The sequence below is a fragment of the Hyla sarda genome, chromosome 11 (genome assembly GCF_029499605.1).
Source record: "Hyla sarda isolate aHylSar1 chromosome 11, aHylSar1.hap1, whole genome shotgun sequence".
Lineage (NCBI taxonomy): Eukaryota > Metazoa > Chordata > Amphibia > Anura > Hylidae > Hyla > Hyla sarda.
The window spans coordinates 52,809,549-52,821,682 of NC_079199.1; the positions used below are offsets into that span (position 1 = coordinate 52,809,549).

The 12,134-nt window shown below is 45.2% G+C and overlaps 1 protein-coding gene across 2 annotated transcripts in view; it reads right to left on the reverse strand.

The window, feature by feature from the left end:
- The window catches only part of TDRD9 (tudor domain containing 9), a 318,925-nt gene that overhangs the window by 87,420 nt on the left and 219,371 nt on the right, over nt 1–12,134 (reverse strand). The window contains exon 22 of one of the 2 annotated variants that reach the window (XM_056545567.1): nt 2,733–2,840. The exons of the other annotated variant lie outside the window; for it this stretch is intronic. Coding sequence (XP_056401542.1) covers nt 2,733–2,840 — 108 coding nt within the window. The remainder of the gene's footprint in view (nt 1–2,732; nt 2,841–12,134) is intronic. 2 annotated transcript variants of the gene reach the window in all.

Below are 12,134 nucleotides of genomic sequence, written 5' to 3' on the forward strand. Positions count from 1 at the left end.
CCAGTGACGGGAGCTGTAAACTGTTGTTGTGTGAAACATCATCCTTGGACAACAAAAGTAGCCTAAGAGGGAGGGAAAAAATAATAAGGGACAACCATACGACCTGACTAGCCCACAGGCTTGAAGAATCTTGCAGCCCAGACTGAATGCCAAGGTATGGACATAATAGAACTCAGGAAACAGTGCAGTCTGCAGACCTGGTTGCAGCCTTGCAGTCCTGGAAGTCAGATGTCTGATGGCAAACTGACCAAAGATTCCCCAAAAAGCTTGTGTGGAGTGTGCAGTGACTTGAAAGGGCAGAATCTTTCCCTTATACCATGTTTTCTTTGGAAGAAAGGCCATTATAAGGAATCTACAGAATAACTAAGCAGCAAGATAAATGTGCATGATTCGGAGAACATCCAGACAGCGCAGGGCACAATTGCAAGGATAGGAAGGGCAAAACAAAGTGAGTACTATGGGGGAGATTTATCAAAACCTGTGCAAAGGAAAAGTTGCCCAGTTGCCCATAGCAACCAATCAGATCGCTTCTTTCATTTTGCAGAGGCCTTGTTAAAAATGAAAGAAGCGATCTGATTGGTTGCTATGGGCAACTGGGCAACTTTTCCTCTGGACAGGTTTTGATAAATCTCCCCCTATGTGCTCACAGATAGGAAAGACAGAACACATTTAGTAGAAAAAAGGGATCAAAGTAAAGACCCACTTTATTCATGGGAATAATCAGAAATACGGACTCCCAGAAAAGGGAGGAAAACTCAGAAACCCTGCAGATTGATAATAGGTAATAATAAATAATTGACTGATAAAAGGAAATTTACCTTTCAGAAAAAGAGCCTAAAGGAAACATCATGTAAATGTTTGAAGTAGGAGACCTGGAGCTGTCTTGTCTGTCTGTATCCCTACAAGTCTTTCATAGACTTGCATAAAGGTGGGGAAGAAAGAAGAAAGTGTAGAGCAAGGTGGTTGGGTGATTATTTTTTGTATAAATCTCCTTAAAATGCACTGAAGCAAAATAATCCCCCCTTAAGAAAAAAAAAACACCATAGAAAATAAAATAAAAAAATATATATTCCAGTACATATCTTCAGTTTGTTTTATCCATATTTTGCACCATGGCATTTTTGACAGTTCCAGCCATTTCCCATGCACCCCACCCCCCCCCCCCCACTCGCTCGCTCTTCACTTTCTTCTCTCTTTCTTTCTTCTGCTCCCTATCTCCATCACTCTTTCTTCCCCTCCTCGCCCTTTCCCCTCTTTCACCCATCCCCACAACTCAAAAACCTATCTAGAAGGTTGATCTATAGACAGGTTGATCTAAAGACAGAGATTGATTTTTTTTTAGAGAGGCTTGTGCCTGTTTGTATCCTTGTGGTAGCGGAAGAAAACAAGATAAAGCCTGTTGCAACAGGAAGAGATCTTAGAGGGGAAGACTTGACTGTGACCTGTTAGGTATTCCACGCTGCTCTGATTAGGGCTTGCATGGCAGGTGCAAGCTGTTCTTCCTGTTCAGACAGATCCCACAAGAAGGTGAACTGAACTTACATAGAAGTACGGTAGTAACATCAGTATTGGCTTTGTCAGAGGGCAAGGTAGAAGAATCGGATCTATCTGAGGACTGTCTGGCCTTCTTATGGGGTCTATATCTGGAGGCCAGATGAGAAGACTCAACCATGTCATCTTTAGAAAGCGCAGTGTGAGTGGATTTCTGGGACAGCAATCACTCAAAGGCTTAGACCACCGACTGGGATACACTGGAGGTCACCAGTTTTCCTTGAAAAGGGACCTAGCCCATTCAGAGGGGGTAGACTCCTGGCTAAGAAGGGAAGGGGGATCCTGGGAAGAAGGCTTTGAATTGAAACATAGCTTTGCAACTGCCGTAGGACAAGGTTACTTTGGAAGATCCAAAAGTAAACCTGAAAAAAGGACATGATGCCTGGGGGGAGAGAATGGGGTCGAGGAGTGAGGGCTAAAGCCCAAGGGGCAAGCCTACCAGACCCTCAGTCCTGACCGGTTATCCTAGGAAGCTATAAGAGTTGTGCTGCTAAAAATCTACCCTACTGGGGGTGTAATAGGATATGACCACACTGAAGTTACTGCATCCTGAGGGAAGCCCACTGAGAGTGAAGGGACAGGCATTCATTAAGTAAAACACATGGGCAGACTCTGTACACTAAGGTATTCAATCGGTCTGGACTCAAGGAGAACACCGGCTCCACGTGGAGCCGGCGTTGTCCTTGAAACCAGACCGATTCAATACCTTGCCTAGCCAGAGGGCTGAGCATACATTACCTCTTGATGCGCTTACCATTGCTGTGTATGACGCTACACAACCACATCTGGTGAGCTGCTTTGCTTTTCACTTTTGTACTGATTATCTCTCTTATCACACCAAGAAGCGCTCTCATTTTTCTAAAGGTAAACCTTAACACAGTATCACCTCCTAGTGGTAAGCCCCTGTACCCACAGTGCTGAGTTTCCCAATACAATTCACAAGAAAACATGGTTCCTCACATAAACCTCTCCCCCTTTAGGAACCACAACTCCAGGCCTACCCATGTAATGCATGGATGGCCTACCTTTTGAGCACTGAATTTTCTCTGTAACAGCCCATAGAAGAAAACTGTGTATATACAAATTCTACTTTACGCAGTGATTAGATTATGATTTAAAAAATAAAAAATGTATAAAAAACCCTCAATATTGCACATCTGGAGGTAATAACAGTGACATACCACAACAGTAGTTTTGGGGTCCTTGCCACCTAGCTCTCTCATTCCAGTTTCTTCATCTGATTGCCCAAAAGTAAAATAATTAGGATAAAAAGCTCCAGCCATTACAACCTGGGGGAAAAGACACTACAATTATTATTTGAGAATCAAACAAACATTTGCTGTGAAGCACGGCAACTATTATAACCCAGAATTTTTTTTCATAGGTATACCGTATACTGAAATTTTTTTTTCTTCTTAGCCAGTGTTCACATCTGGTACTGCATTGCACCATAGACACCAACGTGTCCGATTAACTTTGAATAGGGCCTGTCAGGTTTTCGTGTAGTGTCCGTTTTGCAGGATTTTGCAGCTCGACGATCACTTGAACGATCACTTGAACCACGCCTCATATATTTCCCGAACTGCTGTTAACAGCATTTAGAGTTAAGCTTTACAGCAACCACATGAACAATACAAATCTGTAGTCTGGATCTGACTCATTGACTTCTATGGGAGGGAGAGTACTGTGGACACGAAAAAGTAGATTTTTATATACTTACTGAAAAATCTCTTTCTCAGAGGATCCATTGGGGGACACCGGAACCGTGGGTATATCTCGCCGACACTAGGCATTAACAAAAAAAGAAGTCGGCCCCTCCTGGCAGGATATACACTGCCCACCGAGCTAATCAGTTTAGTCCCAAAGCAGTAGGAGGGAAATGAAAAAAACACAACAGAAGTCCAAGTAAGGCACAGACAAAAATAACCGAACATACCAACTATGTTTTGTGGGGTGGGTGCGGAGAAAGATTTTACAGTAAATATAAAAATCTACTTTTCTCGTTCGGCTCCACTGGGGGACACAGGAACCATGGGACGTAACAAAGCAGTCCCCGGGGTGGAAAGCAGAACACAGCCAGAGAAAAACCAGGCAGAGGGCAACCCCACCGCCGCCTGCAAAACATTATGCCCAAACCCGGCGTCAGCAGACGCGGAAGTGTGCACCTGGTATGATTTTGTAAACGTGTGCACGGATGACCATGTGGCAGCCTTACAGGCCTGAAGCATGTTGTAGACTTCCCAGGAGGCCCCAAGTGAACGGGTGGAATGTGCCGTAACCCGGAAAGGTGGAGCCTTCCCTTTAGAACGATAGGCCTTCAAGATGGCAAATCAGATCCACCGGGAGATGGTCGCTTTAGAAGCCCCTTGCGCCAGCCTTCCGGAATGACTAACAGTGAATCACTGACAATATCCTCATTCAGATGGAAAGCAGAGACAACCTTACAGAGAAAGGATGGCACCGGCCAAAGCACAGTCTTGTCCTGATGAAGGACAAGGAAGGGGGGGTGGCAGGAGAGAGCCGCCAGTTCAGACACCCGCCGGATGGAGGCAACGGTGAGGAGAAAGGACAACTTCCAGGAAAGGAAGCAGAGAGAGACCTCCCTGAGGAGCTCAAATTGGGCGCCTTGTAAGTCGACGAGTATTGATTCAGGTCCCAGGGTGGAGTAGGGGACCTGTATGGAGGAGCCTCGTGAGCCACACCCTGAAGGAAGGTGTGAACATGAGGGTCGGATACCAGGGGGCGCTGAAAAAGAATGGAAAGCGGCAACACCTGCCCTTTAAGGGAACTGAGCGCCAGACGCGTTTCCAGCCCCGCCTGCAGAAAGGAAAAGAGGTCAGCGCCCGGTGTCCCCCAACGTTCAAGAAACCACTCCCAGGGTTGAGCGAGGAGCGACTCATATTCTGCTTGCCAATTGTCCACTCCCGGAACGAGGATCGCCGAGATGGAGGGAACCTAACGTTCAGCCTAGACCAGAATCCTTGTCACCTCCGCCATTGCTGAGAGGCTGCAAGTGCCCCCCTGGCGATTGATATAAGTCACTGCCGTGGCAACTCCCAGTGGAGGAGGAAAAGAAAGATGGCCCGAAGATCCAGGACACTGATGGGGAGACGGGCATCCGTCGGAAACAACATCCCGAACCCAGGAATCCTGGACCTGCACCAACCAAACGTCCCGAAAGAGTGACAAGCGACCATCCATCCAAGAAAGACTCGGGTGGGGGCGCCCCTTCAGGCGGAGGTAGGCTTGAGGGGACCTGGTTTGGCGGAAAAGCGTCCATAATGGCCGTCCTGCTTCCAGGAGGGACGTGCTTTGAAGAAAGTAGCCTTCCGAGACTGCGAGGCCACTGGTTTGACCTGGCGGCCCGAGGCACAAGACCAAAAGGGCCAAACGAAGAGGACTTGGGGGCGAGAATCGGCGCAACGCACCTTATTCTGAGGAGCTCTTAACGTTTGTAGCCACCGAAATTCATCCAGGCGTTTTCCAAAAAGACATCCACCAGCAAAAGGCATTCCAGGCCTTCAGCCACATAGGGCAGTTGATAGTAACCAAATTGCCCGGAGCAAAGGCCGCACAGCGTAGACTCTAGAGACGCTGAGCACAGATATTCACAAGCGTTGGAGATCTGGTGAGCCAGGACAGCCAGATCATCTTGAGCAGATGTCGGATAAAATGTCTTGGCGAAGTTGGGAGGCCCAGGCCGACAACGCCTTGGAGACCCAGGTTGCGGCAAACGTCAGAAGCAAGGTCGATTCTACTGCTTCAAATACAAATTGATTGAGTTTTCAGTTTGTCCACGGGACCCTTGAAAGAAGCTGCAGCAGCTAGAGAATGAGTGTTGGACTTGTATAGGCGAGAGACCAGATGGTCCACTGTAGGTGGGACGATCCATTCGGAGACCAGGCCCTAGGCAAATGGAAACATAGCCCGCAGCAGTTTCTAAGAGTTTTTCAGGATGCTTCCAAGCTGCATTTAGCAGGTCATCAAACTCTGCATGAATACTGAAGACCTTGGGAGTGCGGCAGAAGGAAACTTCTGGAGCAGGGTCCGAAGTTCCAGGGTCCTGTAGGTGAAAGGTGTCCCTGACAGATGACACCAAACTGTCTACCATGTCAGATATGGATGGCAGCTCCTCGGCCTCCGAGTGCGGATCCGAGTCAGCATCCACCAGTTCACCAGAAGACCGGGAATGGGCAGTGGAAGCTCCAGATCTAGGCGTAGGAGACCTGGAATGGCAGGCCGGAGATCGGGAGTGGCCCCTATGAGAGTGACCGTGGGAATGAAGACGCTGCCTGGTAGATGGGATAGGGAGCGAGAGCGGCATGAAGCCGTTCCATCAAGTGAGGACTCTAAGTAAATGACCCTAGGGTGCTTGTGAGAGCGCCGGGTGGGGTGGCCAGAGAAGGCTGAACGAGCTTTCCGGGAGTGAGGGCGCAAGGAGGACCGCTTTGAGGTAGTAGTCACCTCTCTGTAAACTTGTGCTAGATCAGAGATCGTCAAAGAGAGAGGTCACCCAAACCGGGGGCGGGTTAGAGACTGCATGCTCCAGGGAGCCGTCCTGGGCAGAAGGTACAGGGGGGCTGGAACGTGAAGCGGAGCAGGCAGGTGGACTCAGCCGAACCACCTGGCATTTTAGTTTTACAGTCAGATCAGGAATAGTATGTAACCAAGGCAGCAACCGCCTGTCTGGTGGGGGGTTCGGGTCTGGGGTTGGACATGAAAAAACCCAACAGCTAAGCCAGCCAAATCCAGAGAAAAAGGTGGAGAGGGTGTACTTCCCTACAAGGAAGGTGTCCAACATACTCACCTCTGACATCTTCAACCATCCTAGTACCTAGTACCAAGTGGGGAAAGCAGGGGTAAAAGGGGGCCCAGACCCAGGGCACATCCCTAGCGATGGTCAGTGGCGAGAAGAGTACAGTGCCCCTTCTTTGCAAGTGGGGGATCAGGCGGTGCCATGTTCCCGTCACCCCAACCTAGATAAAATAACAAAGGAGAGAAAAATTTTATACTCTTGGAAAAACTAGAAAACAATAAAAAGTAGACCAAGTCTTGAGAGTTCCAGACACTAAGCAAAAACGGATTAGCTCAGAGTCAGTGGGCGGGTATATCCTGCCAGGAAGGGCAGACTTTTGTTAATGCCTAGTGTCAGCCTCCTAGAGGCAGCAAGATATATCCACAGTTCCTGTGTCCCCCAATGGTGCCGAACAAGAAATATCTTGTCAGAAAAACAGACAAACAAAAAAAGTCAATGTTTGTTATCCTCTCTGATGATGCCAGTCCTCTTTAAAAGGCCCTTCACTACCATGTCTGTGCTGACAGAGTCTAAATTTTTTCCAAATACTAAATGTCTAAACACTGTATTTTATTTATTTTTCTTTAAATTAGTTTTTTTAACAGTGGAAAACCATATGGTACAATAACAGAATGCCACAGTATGAAAGACGCCATTTAGGTGATTATACATACAAAAACAGAAGAAACAGGCAAACCAGAAAAACAGGTACAAAAGGTATTTGGGTGAAATCTTCATGAAGAAATGTAAATACCATGAGAAAAATGCATTGGCATACAGATTATTACCAGAAATGTAATACTGCTTCTTATCATCCTATGCTTTGTAATAGAGAGGATTGCATGCTCCTAAACATAGTCACGGAATATTGTGTCAGGAGTAAAGCACAGCATGCCGCCCAAAATTTACAAAATTTCTTGGGACATTCTTATTCTTGAACACATTTTGCAAAAAGGGTACAACAGTATTATCCACCTGGTTAGGGCTCTCATGTCGATCCATCTAAGAACAATCTGTTTTTGGGCCAAGAAAAGAGTTTCTGGTAAAAAGTACATACATGTGAGGAGCCACATTTCCTCCAGGAGACCACCCAATAAAACTATTAGGAGGTCTAAAGGGATAGAGGCTGCTACAACATCAGATAACACAAGTTATCATTCTCTTCAGAAAAACAGACTATAGGGAAATGCCTTAAAGCGTACCTGTCACGGACCTACAGGTTGTTCTAAAAAAATTAGCATATTGTGCTAAAGTTCATTATTTTCCATAATGTAATGATAAAAATTTAACTTTCATACATTTTAGATTCATTGCACACCAACTGAAATATTTCAGGTCTTTTATTGTTTTAATACTGATGATTTTGGCATACAGCTCATGAAAACCCAAAATTCCTATCTTAAAAAATTAGCATATCATGAAAAGGTTCTCTAAACGAGCTATTAACCTAATCATCTGAATCAACGTATTAACTAAACACCTGCAAAAGATTCCTGAGGCTTTTAAAAACTCCCAGCCTTGTTCATTACTCAAAACCGCAATCATGGGTAAGACTGCCAACCTGACTGCTGTCCAGAAGGCCATCATTGACACCCTCAAGCAAGAGGGTAAGACACAGAAAGAAATTTCTGAACAAATAGGCTGTTCCCAGAGTGCTGTATCAAGGCAGAAAACATTCCACAACGAGAAGAGGTGACCGGACCCGGAGGAAGATTGTGGAGAAGGACCGATTCCAGACCTTGGGGGACCTGCGGAAGCAGTGGACTGAGTCTGGACTAGAAACATCCAGAGCCACCGTGCACAGGCGTGTGCAGGAAATGGGCTACAGGTGCCGCATTCCCCAGGTCAAGCCACCTTTGAACCAGAAACATGTCAGCTGCTGGTGTTGGTCCACTGTGTTTTATCAAGGGCAGGGTCAATGCAGCTAGCTATCAGGAGATTTTGGAGCACTTCATGCTTCCATCTGCTGAAAAGTTTTATGGAGATGAAGATTTCATTTTTCTGCAAGACCCAAAACTCTGGATGAGCTTAAGGCCGCTATCGAAGCATCCTGGTCCTCCATAACAGCTCAGCAGTGCCACAGGCTGATTGCCTCCATGCCACGCCGCATTGAAGCAGTCATTTCTGCAAAAGGATTCCCGACCAAGTATTGAGTGCATTACTGAACATAATTATTTGAAGGTCGACTTTTTTTGTATTAAAAACACTTTTCTTTTATTGGTCGGATGAAATATTCTAATTTTTTGAGATAGGAATTTGGGGTTTTCATGAGCTGTATGCCAAAATCATCAGTATTAAAACAATAAAAGACCTAAAATATTTCAGTTGGTGTGCAATGAATCTAAAATATATGAAAGTTAAATTTTTAGCATTACATTATGGAAAATAATTAACTTTAGCACAATATGCTATTTTTTTTTTTTAGAAGAACCTGTATATATCCCTAACAAATAGCCTTTATATGTTGCTCACTTGCTTTTTGTTCTTGCCTTATTGGGGGGGGGGAGTTGTAGTTCTGCATTGCAACAGCTGGAGCTGCAGTTTGTAAAGCACTGTGTTAGAGCAGTGTTTCCTTTAGCTGTTGCAAAACTACAACTCCCAGCATGCCCACACATCCTTTGTAGTTTTGCAAGAGTCGGAGGCACACAGCTGGAGAATACACAGCTCTAAAGCAGTTTTACAAAGATTATACCCCCAGCTGTTGCAAAACTACAACTTCCATTATGGGATTATAGTGTAGTAACAGCTGAAGGCTGTAGTGGTGCAATGGTGATCTCCCATACTGGACACCAACACACTTAAGACTGGTATCCAGTATGCTGCAAAATACAGAGTAGTCTGTCTGCATGAAGACAGATGACCCCAAGTGGCAGCTATTTTTATTTTTTAGTAAAAAAAAAAACATTTTTTTTAAAATATATGTATATTTAAAAAAGTCACCTTATCAGTAGTACTATAAAACAAAAAGTTTTTCATAATGACAGTGCCTCTTTAAGTATAGCAGCGTTGGCATGTGTCAGTAGGAATCTGTCCCATTTTACTTAGTCTACTAGGCGTGAGGTAGCAGTCATATATTATATACATTTCAATTAATTTATTGTTTATTACTGGGGACACCATAACAAAGGGTTGTCCAGCAAGTAGCCAATCGCAGGGGGTCCAACTGCTGGGCCCTCCCTGTTATCTCCCGAATGGGACCCGGCACTTAGTGAGGGGCACGTGTGCTCTGGCATCACCGGAGCTCCTTTACAAATTAATAGAGAAGGTGCTGTCTACCACATGCATTCCTCATTGAGACCCGGGGTCTCGTTCCAGAGATCCCAGGGGAGGGGATTTGGGGGGGGGTTCCCAGAGGTCGGACTCTTTCTGCCTATTTTGTGGCTAGGGGATGAGTTAGTTTTGGCTGAGAAAAACCCTTTAAAGTAATAATTTGTGAGGAAAGGTACATGGCTTTCCAATGTGTTTCAGCAGGAAGTAGAGACAGAACGATCTTTGCTTGGATAAAGGGAGTGTGAAGGATGGACACGAGTCGCCTAGGACCCAGAGATCTCAGCAGCCCAATCAGAGGATAATCTGAAATAGGAGCCCTAGGATGGGGAAAATTAAAATATGTATAAAAAATAAGACTCTTAAGTACAGTCATGGCTGTAAATGTTGGCACTCCTGAAATTTTTCAAGAAAATTAAGTATTCTCACAGAAAAGGATTGCAGTAACTTTGTGTGTATTAAACCAAAAAGGGTGGAAAAAAAAGCAAACTGGACATAATGTCACACCAAACTCCAAAAATGGTCTGGACAAAATTATTGGCACCCTTCACTTAATATTTGGTTGCACACCTTTTGGAAAAAATTACTGAAATCCATTACTTCCTATAACCATCAATAAGCTTCTTACACCTCTCAGCCGGAATGTTGGACCACTATTCCTTTGCAAATTGCTCCAGGTCTATCTTATTGGAATGGCGCCTTTTCCCAACAGCAATTTTAAGATCTCTATACAGGTGTTCAATGGGATTTATTGCTGGCCACTTCAGAACTCTCCAGCGCTTTGTTGCCGTCCATTTCTGGGTGCGTTGACATATGTTTGGGGTCATAGTCCTGCTGGAAGACCCAAGATCTCGGATGCAAACCCAGCTTTCTGGGCTTAGTACTGGGTGGTACACCGGTTCATACCAAATACCGAAAAAAAAATTCTGCACGATATGAATCATATCACAATATCGGTTGGGCCCCTCCCCCCCACCTGGCCAGTGATGTTCCCATCCCCAGCGTGAGGCCGATACCTGAGCAACGGGGGAACGTAGGAAGGCGAGTTAAAGTTTATTTTTGCAGCCCCGGCACAGGAATATGTAGTACAGTACAGAGTTCCAGCGCCGGGACCCGCAACTCACAGGAGGATGAGGAGAGCAGCGCTTGCGGGTAACATGATTAGTTGTCCGATGTGGGGGACAGCGCAGTGCTAGGCTGATAAACCAGGAGGGGGGGGCGGGAAGAGAAGCAGCGCCCACGGGTCACATGATTGGGGGGATACCGTTAAATACCGTGGAGCACATTTTACCATGATACACATTTTTGGTCATAACGCCCAGGTCTAACTTGGCTGTACAGTGTGACCCAAAATCCGTTGATAATCCTCAGATTTCATGATGCCTTGCACGCATTCAAGGCACCCAGTGCCAAAGGCAGCAAAACCACCCCAAAACAGCATTGAACCTCCACCATATTTCACTGTAGGTACTGTGTTCTTTTCTTTGTAGGCCTCATTCCGTTTTCGGTAAACAGTAGAATGATGTGCTTTACCAAAAAGCTCTTAGTCTCATCTGTCCACAAGACATTTTCCCAAAAGGATTTTGGCTTACTCCCGTTCATTTTGGCAAAATGTAGTCTTGCTTTTTTATGTCTCTGTGTCAGCAGTGGGGTCCTCATTTAATTTAAATGTGGACGGATAGTTTGCGCTGACACTGATGCTCCCCGAGCCAGCATGACAGCATGAATATCTTTGGAACTTGTTTGGGGCTGCTTATCCACCATCTGGACTATCCTGCGTTGACAACTTTCATCAATTTTTCTCTTCCGTCCATGCCCAGGGAGATTAGCTACAGTGCCATGGGTTGCAAACTTCTTGATAATGTTGCACACTGATGACAAAGTAACCTTGAAATTTTGATATTTTTCCCCAATTTTGGTTCTCAAGTCCTCAGACAGTGCTCTTCTCTTTCTGTTGTCCATGCTTAGTGTGGCGCACACACACAAAATGCAAAGACTAAGTGAACTTCTCTCCTTTTTAGTTGCTTTCAGTTGTGATTTTTATATTGCCCACACCTGTTACTTGCCCCAGGTGAGTTTAAAGGAGCATCACATGCAATCTTATTTTTCCACAATTTTGAAAGGGTGACAATTTTGTCCAGACAATTTTTGGAGTTTGGTGTGACATTATGTCCAATTTGCTTTTTTTCCTCCTTTTTTGGTTTAGTTCCAATGCACACAAAGAGAATAAACATGTGTATAGCAAAATAAGTGTTACTGCAATCCTTTTCTGTGAGAAATACTTCATTTTCTTGAAAAATTATTTATGGCCATGAGTGTAGTTCCATGAAGGATTTTAAGACATCATTCTCATAGACATTATTGAGATTAGTCACCCAGATGCTATCCAGAACTGCAGATCTAATGACACGAGAGATGACAAAAATTTGGTGTTACGCCACAGGTCTGACTAAAAGGAGATATCTAGTCCTGAAAAACTTATCCCCTATCCTATGGATAGGGAATACGTTTCAGATCGCAG